The sequence below is a fragment of the Oryza sativa genome, chromosome 12 (genome assembly GCF_034140825.1).
Source record: "Oryza sativa Japonica Group chromosome 12, ASM3414082v1".
Classification (NCBI taxonomy): domain Eukaryota; kingdom Viridiplantae; phylum Streptophyta; class Magnoliopsida; order Poales; family Poaceae; genus Oryza; species Oryza sativa.
In genome coordinates, this window is record NC_089046.1 from 3,451,710 (window position 1) to 3,469,037 (window position 17,328).

At 44.1% G+C, this 17,328-nt stretch overlaps 3 protein-coding genes across 3 annotated transcripts; 2 read left to right on the forward strand and 1 right to left on the reverse strand.

Moving 5' to 3' along the window:
• The first annotated feature begins 5,182 nt into the window (after positions 1-5,182).
• LOC4351604 (60S ribosomal protein L3-like) lies at positions 5,183-7,728 on the forward strand. Its single transcript, NM_001405040.1, has 6 exons — positions 5,183-5,231; positions 5,448-5,547; positions 6,153-6,263; positions 6,345-6,649; positions 6,732-7,141; positions 7,234-7,728. The coding sequence occupies exons 2-6, from the start codon at positions 5,463-5,465 to the stop codon at positions 7,490-7,492; spliced, it is 1,170 nt and encodes a 389-aa protein (NP_001391969.1). The 5' UTR covers positions 5,183-5,231; positions 5,448-5,462; the 3' UTR covers positions 7,493-7,728.
• A 169-nt stretch (positions 7,729-7,897) lies between these two features.
• LOC4351605 (5-formyltetrahydrofolate cyclo-ligase-like protein COG0212) lies at positions 7,898-13,185 on the forward strand. Its single transcript, NM_001405041.1, has 7 exons — positions 7,898-8,289; positions 9,211-9,301; positions 10,203-10,429; positions 10,697-10,772; positions 10,920-11,045; positions 11,132-11,302; positions 12,736-13,185. Exons 1-6 carry the CDS (start codon positions 7,921-7,923, stop codon positions 11,293-11,295), a joined length of 1,053 nt encoding a protein of 350 aa, NP_001391970.1. The 5' UTR covers positions 7,898-7,920; the 3' UTR covers positions 11,296-11,302; positions 12,736-13,185.
• Positions 13,186-13,304: 119 nt separating this feature from the next.
• LOC4351606 (ethylene-responsive transcription factor ERF110) lies at positions 13,305-16,063 on the reverse strand. Its single transcript, XM_015764370.3, has 2 exons — positions 15,655-16,063; positions 13,305-14,476 (listed from the first exon to the last, which is right to left on the reverse strand). Exons 1-2 carry the CDS (start codon positions 15,992-15,994, stop codon positions 13,803-13,805), a joined length of 1,014 nt encoding a protein of 337 aa, XP_015619856.1. The 5' UTR covers positions 15,995-16,063; the 3' UTR covers positions 13,305-13,802.
• Positions 16,064-17,328: the final 1,265 nt, after the last annotated feature.

Sequence of the window (17,328 nt, forward strand, 5' to 3'; positions counted from 1 at the left end):
CGAGGTGTAGGGCAATCAAATTTGCTAGTTTATTTTTAGTTTCGCCGTACTATTAAGAGGGGTAATGACCTAGCAAAGAGATGATTTTAATTGCCACATTAGGTCATTATGCATTTAGACTTCTGCTCACATTTCACACACACACACACACACACACTTCACTGGGTTCGGCCTGACCAGGGGCGGTCAGACCGGCCACATAGTGGCGGTCTGACCGGCGTGCCCTGGCCAGTCTGACCGGCCCCAAGCGGGCGGTCTGACCGGCGCATAAGGCCGGTCTGACCGGTGGCACATGTGCGGTCAGACCGGCCCCCTGGAGGCCGAGATGATGCTGTTCGGGGTGGCCGATACAGAGCCGACGGAGCCATAGTCGGTCAGACCGAGGCCGGTCTGACCGCCCACTCAACGCTGGTCTGACCGGCCAGGCCGATGGGGCCCTCTGACAGCACTTCAACGGCTAGTTTTCTAGCCGCTGCAGAGTAGCACGGTCTGATCGGCCACATACCTCCGGTCAGACCGGCAGAGCACAAAGTTGGGGGATTTCGCCCCCAACGGCTAGTTTTGGTGGGTGAGAGTATAAATACTCCCCCACCAGCAGCAAGGGGACTCTCTTGGCACCCAATTCAATTGCATACACCCCTTGCACCTCTCTCACACTCACTTGAGCTTTGTGTTCATCCATCTAGTGTGTTAGAGGGTTGATTAGCCAAGAGTCAAGTGCATTTGCTTCCATTGTAGAGCTAGTGTGGCACTTGATCATCTCCACGCCAGGTCATTGCTTGTTACTCTTGGAGGTTGCCGCCTCCTAGACGGCTTGTGGAGAAGTTGCCTGGTGACCTCTCCGAGAAGATTATGGAGGAGGCCCGGTGCCGGTTTGTGAGTGGTTTGGAGTTCACCACCTTCGGAGTGAAGGAAGAACTACCCTAGTGATCGAGGCTTGGGTAGTCCTCTCCGTGGGCCGGCTCCCGCCTTGCCCACCCCTAGACGAAGGGGGCGTGCGGTGGCTTCGTGGTTGAGCGGTGGAGTTGGGCTCGCCTCAACGGGGAGTAGGAAACCGACGAGTTTCCGAACCTCGGTGAAAAATCTCTTGTCTCCTTGTCTCATTTGATTGTCGCATTTACATTTGTGCAATTTATATTTCTAGAGACAAACTTGAGATCATATCACCCTAGGATTGCTAAACATTGACATAGGAGTGTGATTTACTTTCCTAGAGATATAATTGAGCCACTATCACCCTAGGTTTGCAAAACATAACTTAGTTGCTTAGTTAGAGTTGACCCTCACCAAGCCTAGCAACTTAGGTTAGTTTTGATTAGGTGTCATTTAGTTTTAAATCACCTATTCACCCCCCTCTAGTCGACATCTCGATCCTACAAGAGTTCATATTTTGTTTCAAAATAAGTCGATTTTTATCCATTTACTTATCCTCACTCCGTAAATCAAGAAGTTTATCCTATCAATATCACATACCTATCAACCCATCAATTAGAATTTTCTATTAATGAAGCCCACTTAAATATTTCTATATCATCACTAAACTTGGCTCGGGATGATAAAATTTGATTTAATTTTCGACAGAGTGAGTATGCCTTTAACAATGTATAGAGATGTACTCCCACACAGTCCATGAATATGTTGGAAATTTGGTCATAATTCGACATATTTTAATCTAAAATATTAAGACAAAACACATGTGAAAGAGCATTTATGCCCCTAGTGGGTTTTGATTTATTGATGACAAACGATTAAGGGACTAATGCACTTATTGAGTGTATAAGCAAGTGATTAGTCCGATGAAGAAGCTAGGAAATGGACTTATTGATGGATGAGAATTAAAGAGAAGATATTGAAGATGCGGGTATGAAGTGACTACTTATGGCAAGACGGTGAAGCGCAAGCGACACTCAGCTGCAATAGACCATGCGGTGGTGAAGGGCAAGCAAGGGGCTTGGCGCCGACGAACCGAAACCGGTGGTGAAGGGCGAGTGAAGACTGTGTCGTGATGAACCGTGCGAGGCCATTTGAAGCCATGGATTATCCACATCAATCATTTGAGAAATGGAAGATGAAATGTCAAAGATCAAGAAGATGAGATCTTTTCGATGATCAAATGACCTTGACGTTGGTAACCCTCCAAGTGAAGAAACAATATGGTGTGAAGGCACTCCTATTGGTATAACTTTGCCTTTTAAATTTGAGTTTAGGATGCCGTACTATTAAGAGGGATACCACATGCATATAATTGGTTGAATATTAGTGCTCAAAATGCTTCATCTTTGTGTGAGTTGAAAAACCTAAGCCAAAATTTCAATCCCGAGTTGTTTCACTTGTCACAACACTTACACCGGGTTTCTTTGCAAGTTTTTTATATACTCTTGAAGGTTTTGGACCATTTTTTATGTTGGGTTTGATAGCCCACGAAACTAGCTTTCTATAGAGTCCAAGATCTTCGAAATCGGAGTTCGGAGTAAAAAGTTATTGCATTTTTACTTGAGCAACATCAGACTATCCGATTTGAAATCAGACTATCCGATGTATCGAACTATCCGATTTTTCACAGAACTTCACTCTCTGTCTTTGTTTGAAAAATCCTTTCGAGTGAGTTTTTCTAGGTGTCGGAGTATCCGATGTTAGATCAGATAGTCCGATGATACAGAGACTCCGAAATTTCATGGAACTTGAGTCTTTGTTTGAGGACGAAGTTTTTACTTCTAAAATATCAGATACTCCAATTTAACATCAGATAGTCCGATGTCTCGGTAAGTCCGAAATTTCATGGAACTTCATTCTCTGTTTCTCATTGCCTTGGAGGTTTAAAATATTGGACTATCCGATCTTGTATCGGACTATCCGACGTGGGCTGAAAGATTCCCCTCCAACGGTCACATTTTGGGGGATCTATATAAACCCCCCACCAACCCTTTTCTAGGGTCTCCCAAAATACATTTCATTCAAATCTTGTTTTGGGTTAAGCTTTGTGCTAAATGCTTTGGATCTTTGAGCTCTCTCCCTCTCTATCTGAAATCTCTCTTGTTTTTTGTGACTTAGATCTTTGTGTGTGGATTTGGAGTTTGGGAGCCTAGTGTGTGTTTCTCTTGATCTTGAGCACTAGGATTTGTCCAAGAGTTGTGTGGTGTTTATTACTCTTGGAGGTTGAGGACTCCTAGATGGCTAGGTGTTGTTCTTGGGCCACCGATCTACATGTGGTTGGCCAAGAGAAGTTTGTGAAGGCCGGATCTCGCCTCCGCAAGGAAAGAGATATCCTTAGTGGAAGGAGGAGTGCATTTGTGCAATCTCACGAGGATAGGGTTGAAAAAGACCCGTCTCTTTGCGAGCCCCTCAACGGAGACTAGAATCCCCTCAAGGATTTGAACTCCGGGAAATACATCATCGCGTAAACCTCGGTGATATTCTCACTATATTTACCTTCTTGTTGCATTGCTTTGTGCCATGCTTTTACTGTTGTTGGTTGAGCTCACCTCCTTGCTTGTGGATTGGATCTAGAGCTTTTAGGTTGTTTCTTGTTTGTATTGTTGTTGTGCAGGTCAGATAGTCTGATCTCAGTTCAGACTATCTGATCACATAGGACTATCCGACCTGATATCAGACAATCCGACCCTGTTTTGTCTTAGCTTCCACATTTATTTTTTAAAACCGCCTATTCACTCCCCCTCTAGGCGACATCAAGGTCCTTTCAACATGACATTTGCAATTTGAGAAGATCTAGTGGCAGTGCTAAATGTGTACAATATGAGTGTGCTTAATATAAAATAAGCATCAACATAGACAAGGCAACGCAATAACATTGCGACTGACAGTAGTAGGAAACGAAGAACAAACGGTAATAGTAAATCGTTATACCCCGAGAATGGCTCTCCGCTGGAGTTTGAGGCAGTATTGCCTCCGTTGGTGTTAACGGGAGCCTCCTTCTCCTTGTCTCCAGTGTTACTGTTGTCGCCGGTGTTCGTCATGTTGGCGAGGATGATGCAGAGGGAGACGAACAAAAGCAGTCGCACGTAGCGCTCCCCAAAAACTTAATCGCCCGCCTACCCGTGCAGGTTCTCAAGCGGATGAAGTTTCGGAGGCACCTGCTCGTTCCGATCTACCGTACGTGCGGGATGGACAGAACCGGGGAAACAGAGAGACAACGCAGGAACAAAAGGAGAATATCGCCAAGGAACATCAGCAGGAGGAAGACTCAATCTTTGAGAGCCTTTTCCTTTGCGTTATTTATATAGAGAGATCTCCATTACCACACAAATAAATCTCATTTGTTGTGAAGGTTACCACACAATGAATCTATTTGTTGTAGAGGTTACAACAAATAAATCTCTATTTGTTGTGGAGGTTACAACACAATGAATCTCTCATTTGTTGTGTAGGTTACAACACACAATGAATTTCATTTGTTAATGGTGACTTTATTTTCGTCTGTTACAAAACGGAAGAGCAACAAGAGGCTTGGCTCGGCAGGCCGCCTCGCCTCGCCACGCCCACGGCCGAGGCCGACTCGGCGCGCGCGCGTGTGGCAGTCCAACCATCACCTCAACCGGTCAACATGGATTCTCCAATATCACTCTATTTAAGTTGAGGTTATTCCACATAAATTTTCAAGGTAGTATTATTGTCTCTAACAATACTTATGGGATCTTAAGATTTTAATTAAATTAAATTTGGCCTAACCTATTTATTCCAACAGAATATAAACAATTTTAGTTTTTTTTAGCAGATATTAGACTTGAGGATAAAAAGGCTTTGACATGTATCATAAAATGAAGTATGTTTGGGATTAGAAGGATTACTGAGAGTAAGATGGAAAGAAATTAAAACGTGAGGTGATTGATGAAGCAATTACTATTCTAAAAATCTTTATATCTGTGAACAAATTTAAAAAACATAAAATGTTTATATTTGTGAACAGATAAAGTACACAATATTCCACTGTCATAATACAAAACACTCAGAAAGAGACGTATTTGGGCCGTAAGCAAGTTGGTGTGGTCGTGTCCAAGCGATCCAGTCCAAAAGCCCATTCGCTTTACCTAGTGTGAGGCCCAGTCTGCGACCTCCACACAAAGCCCTAGCATTCAAGCCCATTCCTACATTTCCGCCCGACCCAGCGAAACCCTCCATTCGGTAGCCGCCTATAAATACCACCCCTAGGGTTTACCTCCCTCGCCTCTGCACTCAGCTCGCGCCGCCGCCGCCGTCGCCGTCACTCTCCTCAGGTAAGCTCCTCCCCTCCTCATCCTCCAATCCCCGCTTCGATTCAGATTTTGCCTCCGCTCCGTGTCCGCAATCCGCCATTAGTTGTTAGTGAGCTAGCTGGGAGATCGAATTCTCGTCGCTGGTGCTGTAGTTTGATCGCTGTGGCTTGCGATTGGTGATTTTACGGGCATTTTCTTGGTTGCGGATCTCATGGCTTGTGTGGGTTTCGTTTGCAGGTAAGGAGGAGGAAGATGTCGCACAGGAAGTTCGAGCACCCGAGGCATGGATCCCTCGGCTTCCTCCCGAGGAAGCGCTCCTCCCGCCACCGCGGCAAGGGTACGTGAATCCTTTGCCTTCCACACGCTTGATTGGTGATGCATGAATTGCGAGTTTCACTGTCCGTATTGATCTGAAGACGGATTTCGTTTATGCCCAGCGAGTTGATTGCGAGTTTCACTGTCCGTATTGATCTGACGAGGGATTTCGTTATGCTCTGCGAATCATAATCTAGTGCGGCATGATGTAGTAATCCATATTGTGCAGCTAATAGATTCAGCTATCTAAGTGTGTACGCGTGATATGGTTCGTATGTTTTCTGTTAGGTAGATACAGGTGTTTCTTATTAGAGTATTTTCGCAATCATTTGGATGTTCGTTTGGCTATGTGTTCCTAAATATAGCGCTTTATTTTCTAATCCTTTTGGTATATATGCTGCTAACATACCTAGATTGACACATGCTCATAGATTTTTTGTTTTATTGATGTGGTACATAAATAGTTAAGAATGCACCTGTCTTTAAAATGTCTGTACATGGATGTAACCCAACTTAAAATTTCAGGACATAGGCATAACCCAATGGGATATATATTGCTTCTGTGGAACTTGGAGAATTTAGTTACTATTCAGTTGTACGCTGACACTAGATCCTATGTTTTTGCAGTGAAGTCCTTCCCCAAGGATGACGTATCAAAGCCCTGCCACCTTACTTCCTTCGTTGGCTACAAGGCTGGAATGACACACATTGTGCGTGAGGTCGAGAAGCCTGGCTCCAGTAAGTTGCTCTGCATCTTGCATTCGTGTTCATTGGAGGTATGCCTTGAACATATTAACACCATATGTTGACAATGTGCAGAGCTCCACAAGAAGGAAACCTGCGAGGCTGTTACCATCATCGAGACCCCTCCGCTTGTCATTGTTGGACTCGTGGCCTATGTCAAGACACCTCGTGGACTTCGCTCTCTCAACTCTGTCTGGGCCCAGCACCTTAGCGAGGAGGTGCGGAGAAGGTTCTACAAGAACTGGTGCAAAAGCAAGAAGAAGGCTTTCACTAAGTATGCCCTTAAGTATGACAGTGATGCTGGCAAGAAAGAAATCCAGATGCAACTTGAGAAGATGAAGAAGTACGCATCTATTGTTCGTGTTATTGCCCACACTCAGGTGAGATTGCCATTGCCTCTTGTACTCTTCTGAATTCTGAAGAGTTATCATGTTTTGCTGACCATTTCTTGTCAAAATTCAGATCAGAAAGATGAAGGGCTTGAAGCAGAAGAAGGCTCACCTCATGGAGATCCAGATCAACGGTGGCACTATCGCCGACAAGGTGGACTATGGCTACAAGTTCTTTGAGAAGGAAATCCCTGTTGATGCAGTCTTCCAGAAGGACGAGATGATTGACATCATTGGTGTCACTAAGGGTAAGGGTTATGAAGGTGTCGTCACTCGTTGGGGTGTCACCCGCCTTCCTCGCAAGACCCACAGGGGTCTCCGCAAGGTTGCTTGTATTGGTGCCTGGCATCCAGCCAGGGTGTCCTACACTGTTGCCCGTGCTGGTCAGAACGGATACCACCACCGCACTGAGATGAACAAGAAGGTTTACAAGATTGGCAAGTCTGGTCAGGAGTCTCATGCGGCCTGCACCGAGTTCGACAGGTATACATCTTTAGAACGTTTGAAGGCCTTGAGTAATGTTATGTGCATTCCATTCTAAGGTTGTGATGACATCTGACCTTTCTCCCTTGCAGGACTGAGAAGGACATCACCCCGATGGGCGGCTTCCCGCACTACGGTGTGGTGAAGGGCGACTACCTCATGATCAAGGGTTGCTGCGTCGGTCCGAAGAAGAGAGTCGTCACCCTCCGCCAGTCGCTGCTGAAGCAGACCTCGCGGCTCGCCCTGGAGGAGATCAAGCTCAAGTTCATCGACACCTCGTCCAAGTTCGGGCACGGTCGCTTCCAGACCACCGACGAGAAGCAGAGGTTCTTCGGCAAGCTCAAGGCCTAGGCCATCAGAATTCAATCGAACCTCACCTGATAGCTTTCCCAGTTTCTGTACTTGTCCTGAGTTTTGTGGCAGATATTTTGAGTACCCAGTTTAAATGCTTTGCTACTCTGAGCTGCTGGTGCTGCGGATGATCAAACTGTTGAGATTTATGAATTTTGAACTCGATAGTTATGTTTTTTCGCCTGCCTTGCATCTTTCAGCTACCAATTGGTTGAATCAAATTTGAAATTTGTTTTGGTGGAGTGTTGCATCAGCTCGATGCTCTCGTTGCACTTCACGCTTTCTCTCTGAGCTAGTGGTCCCACATGTCAGCTGTGAGCGTACTCGCCTTGTTATTGGTCCCACCTGTCAGTGTCCAAAGGAGATTGTGGGTAAGGTGCTCGATTAGCACACGTGCTCACCTTCACGGCGTCCACACGCGAGTGGCCATGCCTCTCCTGCCGGCGTCGCCGCCGCCGCTGTCGCTGTCTCGGTCGTTGGCTGCGGCGGCGGCAGCCTCTCGTCGCGGCCGCGCCGTGACGTGCGCAGCTGCGAGGGGCGCGGCTTCGTCTTCGTCGGCCTCGTTCGACGCGGCGGGGTTCGAGGCCGAGCGGCTCCGCCTCGACGCAGAGGCGCGGGCCGGGATGGCGTCCGCGGCGGCGGTGGCGGGGGCGGAGGCGGCGGACCCCAAGGCGTGGAAGTGGGCGATACGGAAGCGGGTGTGGGACGCGCTGGAGGCGGAGGGCGTCGCGCGCGACCCGCGCCCCGTCCACCACCGCATCCCCAACTTCGATGGCGCCGCAGCCGCCGCGGACTCGGTACGCGCGTGCTGTCTCGGTCTCTCTCCTCTCTCTCTCTCTCTCTCTCTCTCTCTCTCTCTCTCTCTCTCTCTCTCGCCCATACATGATTACATGATGCATCCATTCCCTCCTGTAACTGTAAACCTAGATGCCCTTTTCTGTTCTGGCTTCATTTCTGAATTTCTGTATCGCCTGCGTTAACTTCTGGATTTGGGGATGCTGCTTGTAGTCGTAGACTCGTAGTGCACCAGTGCTGTAGGCTGTGTGTCGAACTACTGATACGAAATATGTAATACGCATAAAAAAAATGCAATCGCATCTGAATCACATCTTCGGTTGCTAGTAGTGATGGGTGATTGGGAACCATGTCATCATAAATTTCCAGTTGTAGGGGATGGGATTGCAACATGCGCACCTGTGTTTGATGATATGTATCAGAAAGGAGTCAAAGTCCGAATAACATGCAGAATCGTTGTCTGGTTCGATCCCTGAAACATCAGTCCCAAATGAACACGGTTTCGACTTTCAAGATGGTGTGGGGGTATATTTACAAGCCATTGGGGTCTGTTGGTCTGGATGAGTGAAAAATTCTGGCTTCACCTGATGTGTCATAAAGAATGGCTAGCACATACAGATTACAGGCAAGCACCTGAGATGCAGAATTGGTGTGAAACCTACATTACAAATTATGTTGGTCCTTTGAAACTGTGTTCAGTTTATCCAAATATGATGTACTTTAGATCTGTACTCCTATTACTTTATAGCGAACATGGTCTGTTTATTCTTGATGTCTGCTTCTACATAGTACATGGGCTCCTTGTTGGATTTCCCTTGTTGCCCTTCAAGCCTCTTACACATCATTTCTTGGTATTGTTGTTTAACCACTGTTTATTTGCTTATGTTTCTTCATTGATGTGGAATGTTTAAAACATTCACCAGCTGGGGAGACTCGACGTGTTCCAGGATGCACAATGTGTGAAGGTCAATCCCGACTCACCTCAGAAGCAAGTTCGCTTCTTAACACTCTCAGGTCAGTTTGCTGATACCTTAAGGGTGCGTTCTGGGCACTAAATTTTCCGATCTTCTACTCCCTTGTTTTCTGCGCGCTCACTTCCCGAACTGTTAAACAATACTACGTTTTTTGCAAAAAAAATTCTATATGAAAGTTACTTTAAAAATCATATTAATCTATGTACTCACTTGCAAGATACTTTTATGCCGGTATCTTCAATCCTGTTACACATATATATTTTTTCTATTGCTCTTTTTGTTAAATTCCCTTGAGGCCTTGACACTCAAAGAGTAAGTTCTGGATTTAGGTCCAAGAGAAGTAGAGAACATGATTTGTCAGAAGCAACAGTGCAAGAATAGTAATTCTGTCACTGAGTCTGCTTTTGTAGTTTCGGTTAATTCCCTCATTGAGAACTTGCGTTGGTTGGCATGTGTACTCATAGTTTAACTTGTTTTTCCCCCTGTGTGTGTGTTCCTGAGGCTGAGGGCTTATTTGGAATTTTGGATGGATAGGGATTAAGCTCAGGTTGGCATGGATGTTAGTACAAATGTACAATTTCCGTGCAAATCTGGTAGGAATTTTTCCCTTCATATCCAAACAAGCCCTGAGTGAGCTCCCGGTTGCATGTGCTCGGTACTCCTCAGAGGGCCTTTGTGACAATTGGGCAGTGGATTTTTTTTAGTGGTTTTTTTAGCAGTTTTCTCAAGGCTCTGTAGGTTCTTGTTTCATTTGATGAAAACCGGTGAAGACAGATCATTTGTTGACTTTTGTGTTGCAAGACAAACCATACTGTTCTTATTAGTGCTTGATGCTTTTAAATGCCATTTGTTGCTTTTGAATCTGTTGCGCATCTTAATCAACTAATTATAAATCTATGATAGCCATATGCACTAATCAGGTTAAACTTGGATCCTCACAGGAGATAAAAAGTTGCTGACTCCGCAACCTCGGCTAAGGACAGGATTTTTCTCAGTTCTGGAATCTCACATGATACCCATTGGATGTATTCCAGAAGCATGTACTTCTGTTGGTGCAGCCAAATACGGGAGACCTATAGGTCTAGATGAAAAAATTAAAGTGGATTTGATTGTGATTGGATCGGTTGCAGTTGATCCAAGCACAGGAGCACGACTAGGAAAGGGCGAGGTAACTATTCTCTGCTTGTAATTGCATTTCTGCAGTTGAAGACTTGACGCAGAGTTTAATTTGTTTCTCTCCTGTACATTTGTATGGAAGAAATTAATAGAGGAAATAATGAGGTTTGACCTGCTTTCCTTCTTCCTTTGAGAGAAAAATTGAGCGATAGGCTTTTCACTTCTGTCCAATGTTGGCACTATGTTGAAATGTTGAATCATGCTCTATCTACTGAAACTACTTATTCCCACTCCTTTATTTCATCAAAATGGTCTATAGGGATTTGCAGAGCTGGAATATGGGATGCTGCGTTATATGGGATCTATAAGCGATTCAACCATGATAGTAACAACTGGTGAGTTTTTTTATATTGATTCAGCTGGTTATCCCTTCTTGGATAACCTTTATATATTTTTTATCAAATTTAAATTAATTGCCTTTTAGCTCATTTGTTCCTTGATTAATAACTAATGTAAATTGCCAACTGTGTCTATGACTGCAGTGCATGACAAACAATTAGTGAATGACATTCCAGTTGAGAAGCTGTTAGTTCATGATGTACCAGTTGACATTATCTGCACTCCAACTCAGGTCATATTCACAAATACCACGATCGCGAAACCACAAGGTATGAATGATTGTATTATTTAATATTTTGGTAAACCGGCAAAAAAACCTTATGTGACCAGATTTTTGGGGAACTTCTGCATGCAGGGATTTACTGGGAAAAGTTATCTCCAGAGAAATTGGGCCAAATCCGAATTCTACAGGAGCTGAAGAGACGCATAGAGAGTGAAACAGGAACTACACTTCCTTGTGGCCCTTCTGAGAAGCTACCACCAACAGCGCAGCGAAGAAGAAGAAAACGAAGACGGTGATGATTGAGTATGTGTATCTATCTTAACTAATCTTATTTGAACAAAAAGTCGTGCACATCTATTTTTGCAAATTGAGAAATTTCTAAGAACATGCAGACGCAGATATCATTAAAATGTCAAACCACTTAGTTTGAACCTGGAGGAAACAAAATATCACTTCCCATAGCTCTTCAAATATCAGTACATATGTACATGTTCTTGAAAAGTATTTATTGTGTGGATACGCGTGGTGCTATGTTGAGTATGCTCTTCAAATTTTGCCATGTTAGTGGAAAAACCTCCAAGCTTCTATATGGAAAATAAAATGCAAACATATTTTATGTTTACTGAAGAAAGGTTCTAAATTTCTGTGCAATGTACCACAATCATAATGTCAGGTGTCATTTCTTCGGGTCCCCCCTGAAAAAAGAGTTCCCTTCAGGGGACATATAAAGTATGTTTATTGAGAACAAATCCTTATGAGAAAAAGAAATGTCGATACTTGCTAGGATGATTCTATTTAGTATGCACAAATCACTGACTTTTGCCATCGAGAAGATGCTGGTCAGTGCCTTGAGTCACTTGAGGAATCAAAATTCCATACCGCTTCAGTTAAGTTCGAAAGACACTGAGCTGAATTTTGGAAATCTTCAGCATAAGGACAGCTAATCTTTGGAATTTCATGTGCTCCAGTCACAACACCTTTGGGAGTGCTCGAAAAATTCTGTACTTATGCAAAAGGGGCAGTGTCGCATGCATATTCCATGTTGAAATTGGCAAGGAATAGCCATTTGTGTTCTTGTTGATGCAACTGCTTTTAACTAATCGTGCGCTATTTGAATGTCTTCCCTAATAAGTGTAAGCGGCTAATAGGCTAAAATGTCATACTAGAAACTGCGTAGGAACCAAATCCATCAGCCAGTGATAGCGTCAACTGCATTTGCATTGACCTGTAAAAATGTGTCATGTCTGTCTTCACCGGTCTTCAGCTTATGGAGTCATGGTCCTTATTAGCATAGGGCCTCATTGTTCCCCTATAAAGAATAAATCGTTGTTAAAATTTAAAATTTAAATTTAGTTTTGAAGTTAATTAAAGAGTACTTTTATTGTCTTTTAAGTCGGTAAGAACACATATATAAAATTTATACTTTTAAATTATTTTTTAATCACTATTAAATCTTACTCTATCCGTTTTATAATGTAAGGCTTTCAAGAATTGTCTACATTCATATAGATGTTAATGAATTTAGATATATATATATATATATATATATATATATATATATATATATATATATATATATATATATATATTTATAGATTAATTAACATCTATATGTATGTGGAAAATGGTAGAAAGTATTACATTGTGAAACGAAGAGAATACAGTTTATAATAAGATATTATCAACCAATGGCATTGTGACTGATCTTTTTTTTTTCTTTCGTTAACGTGGTGCAGGTGTGTACGCATGCCCTGGTGCTGACGTGGACGAATGCACACGGTGCGATATCGCGATTGGCTCTTGTGTCGTGGCGGGAGGCGTAACGAATTTGCCGAAGTACACTCGGTTTTCGTACGGAAGAAAAGGGAAGAGAACAAAATGACATGCGAGTAAGAGTACCTAGCTACTAGTGGCTCTATCATAAAAAACAAAATATTACGAATTTTTGTCAACTGGAGCGGTCGACAGATTTTTGTAATTTTTCATTATTTCTTTGATGTCGATACTAATTTCCTCGTTGCTGTTTCTTTTCTTTTTCCTTTTCTTTTTTGAAGACTCCTTGTTACACAACACTGATAACAACAAACGAGTCGTACAGTCTTGGGTAATAGCCAATTTTAGAGCTTATATGAATACATGATTCTCAAATAATACGAGTCAAAGAAGGTATAGGACTCAAGTTTCCTAGAACTCCAAATCTTACGGAAAACTACATGAATAATAAGAGATATTTTTTTCCCAAGAGGATTTATTTTTGAAAGAGAATTATTAATCAAAGGCAAATTAGGACGGAGTACATTCATCATGAGACACAAGCCATGTCATAGCCATGTTTTGAGCCAATTCAGAGAAATTTTACAGGAATTTTGGATGCCCATTCCTTTCATATAAGAAATTTTTTTTCATAGGATTGGGTTTCTTCAAAAATCTTTTGTTCTATAAAACCAGAAAAAGAAAATCTTCAGACTGCACTAGTTTCATTCGTACAAGCTTGAGATGTGTGATGTTTTTGGAGCGATGAATTTTACGAAAAAAACAATGCTGAATAATAATTCCCCCTCCTGCAACTATGTGGCCCTCTGAGAATTTGACGAACAATGTAATCCATCGTGTCAGTTTCGAGCATTTATTTCTGACGGCGTCTCGTGCCGTCCATGACCCACTTCCGTCTGAACCCGTTGACCGCCGCATTACGTGGCATGCCACGTCAACTTCAGGTTGACCGTTGACCGCACCTGGCAAAAGTAGGCCCCACCTGTCAGCGTCACCGCCTATTCCGCTCAGGATCACATCGTGATTAACCCTACGTGTCCGTGTCGCGCCGCTCCGGCGGCGGGTAGAAACCGTACTCCAACCACGCCGCCGGCGAAGTCGCCGGCCACCCCATCCCGCCGCCGCCGCTCTCCGGCTGCCAGAGGCAGGCGGCGGAAGCAGCGTCTCCCTCGAAGCTGTAGAGCAGTGTAGTGGCGGGTGGCGTTCTTTGCGAGGCGCCACCGCCGGGCCGCGCCGCCGCCTCGCCACCGTCGCCGCCGGAGCCCTGCAAGAACCTCGCGTACTGAGAGTACGGGTCACCGCCGCCGGCGCCGGGAGAGAGCTCCTGCGACTCCAGCAGCGCGTCCGTCCGCGGCGGTGGCGGGCACCGGTGAGCGGCGGCCGTCGTCGTCGTCGGCGGCGGTGGGAGGGTGGCGTGCTCGGGGAAGTTGAGCTTGGCGCGGCTGCCGCGGAAGCGGAGGGCGGCGCCGTCGTAGGCGCGGGCGGCGTCCTCGGCGGTGTCGAAGGTGCCGAGCCACACGCGCGCCGCCTTGTGCGGGTCCCGGATCTCCGCCGCCCACTTCCCCCACGGCCGCTGCCGCACCCCTCTGTACCGCTTCCTCGCCGTGCCGCCGCTGGAGTCGGCCGAGGACGGCGACGGGAGCTCCTCCTCGTCGCCGGCCGCCGCCGACGCAGGCGAGTGTTGCCCCGGCGATGGCACGTAGCCTGCGAACGCGTAAAAAAAAGAAAAAAAAAACAGGGGAGATTAGGACAAGAACCTGTTTTGATTAGCGCTTAATTATCTATAGTAATAAAATTCAATTATTTTCATGTATCCATACTAATAATATCCAGAAACTATGTAGTAAAAAAAGTTTGTAACACAGTGATTTGAGCTGTGATTTTTAAAAGTAATTTGATCTGGTTAATTTGGTTACTCTGTTTTGCTTCTCTCTCTTTGAGATACTCTGATTTTCTTCTCACTTGCTCTGTTTTTGTGTTAAACTAATACAAAAGGTGACATGCAAACTTCTCTTGGATGATCAGAATGTTCCTATATTTTAATGTCAATGCGGACTACTGGTTTTAACTAGTCACAAGTTCATTTCGTGTGTTTGTTTTTAAAACAAAGTTCATTTCGTGTGTTTGATGCTAAGAATGACGAAACGTGGCGATTAAGGAACACGTGTTTGGTTGTTAGTGAGCTACCCATCCCATTGTTTCTCTTAATCTTTTTCCCTAATGAATAAATTAAGCCCATGGGATCTCTTAATTTTGTCCATAACAATGATTATATTAGTTGCGATGTGGCGGTGGTTGGAGCAGCCTCTGCTCGTGTGACGCGTGGATCCACACGTGCACATTGACCAACCCATATGCTTTGCTTATGCATATGCTGCAAGATGCGTGCACGTCGTGTGTGTTAGTGTAAACACCACTAAACTATAACAATATACTCCTACCAGGCTAACATCTTTGTGATTACTTTTGAATAAAACAAAGAGAAAATAATAAAAAAAAAGCTTTATCATTCATTTTAATTGTGCTTAATCAGTCATTAAAATTTCTCTTATTATTAGTCATATAAAATTGCAAAGTATACGTAGTTTTACTGTTTTGTTCATCATTTTCTCAATTGTAATTTTTCATATCAATAAGGTTCAAAATCAATCCTCCTTTTTTTTCACCAAAGGAAAAGAGAGATGCATGCATTTTAGTTAATGTTAATCATCAACCTAATGGTTAATTAGAAAAGGTGATAGAGAGAACAAGCAAGTCACTTTGTGATCAATGTAATCATGATTATATTAGTTTGGTTAATTAACAAAGTCCGAGGTAGACTTTAATTAATCATGTTGCATTCAACTTTTACTATACTGCTCTGCTTACGTACACGTACGTACCGGCCGGAAATGGAGCCGCCGGCGACGGCGCGGCGGCGGCGGCGGCGAGCTCACTGCAGTACGACCACCACACCCCCTCCACGGCGGCGCCCTCCTCGGGCTCTCTCTCGGCTGGCCTCTTCGCCGGCAACGACGTGCCGCCGCCGCCGGCCACGACACTCGCCAGCGCCGACACCATCGCCGCCATCTCCTCCGCCTGCCTCCGCCGCGACAGCATCGGCGCCGCCAACAACGACGACGACGTCGTCGCCACCGCGCCCTTGTCGCCGCCGGCGTCGGCGTCGAGCGGCCGCCGCCGCTGCTCTCCGGGTCCCGCCACCTCGTCGCCGGTACAGCACATGGACCGCTCTACTCCGGCCAGCGGCGAGACCAAACCCAACTCAGCTAAGCTTCCGTTGATTGCAGGGGCAGCAATGGCGAGTGATATATATAGCTTCCATGCATGGATGTGAGCTAGGTGGCATGTACAACCTAACAAGATGGTAAGACATGCAAGCTAGCCGCATATAAGTCAAACTATTTTAAGTTTGATTAAGTTTATAGACAAATATAATAATATTTATAATACTAAATTAGTTTTATCAAGACAATAATTGAATATATTTTCATAATAAATTTATCTTGGATTAAAAATGTTACCATTTTATCTACAAACTTAAAGCAGTTTGACTTTAACTAAAGTTAAAAAGTCTCGTGACCTGAAACGAAGGAAATCGCTAATAACCTAAAGCATATGCATGTAACTAATTAAGCTATCTAGGATAATTAAATACAGGTTAAGTGCATGTATGTAGGATTAAGATCCTACGACTTACTTTCCTCAAACACGGGTCACTGATATATGTAAATCATTTATCAAACAAGTCCACATGTCAAGATTATCATAGATTGAAAGTCAGAATAAAAGGTGTGTCAGAAGATTTGTTTCTATGCATGTGTAGAGTAATTGGCAGCAGGTTTACTTTTTCGGTTTAACCGATTTGATCGGAAGTCAGTGATATACCGAAATTTCCAACCCTGATTGGTAGTAGAATCAAGAAGAGTAAGGATAAGTACCAAGTGATAATTAACCACTTGTGCCGCCATAGACACAGTAATTTAACCTGCTAAGTTTATCTATCTATCTTGGATTCATGCATACAGATACAATGCATATGGGCTGCAATGTGGTACTATCATCTATACAACCTACCTCTGCAAATTCTGTTCCTAGCTACCCTGTACAATATGGAGTTATAATCTGATCTAATCTAATCAAATAATAGAGCTATGTTGGTCCCAAGAAAAATATGATGACACCCATAGATATCTTTAATTCACTACAGTACTATTATAATTTACGGTTCAGTTAGTCATGTATTTTTCAAATTAATCAATCTCGTTTTCTGGCAGGCAGGCTTGCAGTTTCTAGCAAAGAAAGCGAATTAGGAATTTGGAGCGCAATTGGGTTTGACCAGATATTGTAGAGTATTAGCTAGGTTAGGTTTCGCATTCCATTTTGACCACGTTGGAATCTCAGTTTGTCTATTGCCTTTCAGTTTCTTTCTTTCTTTTTTTTTTTTACAAAAAATCCCGTTGCCTTTCAGTTTCAGTAGTCGGCTGGCCGGTAGTGATTGACGGATGAATTTGGGTAGGCTTTGCCTTCTTGTTTGGATGAGCATGAACGATGAATAA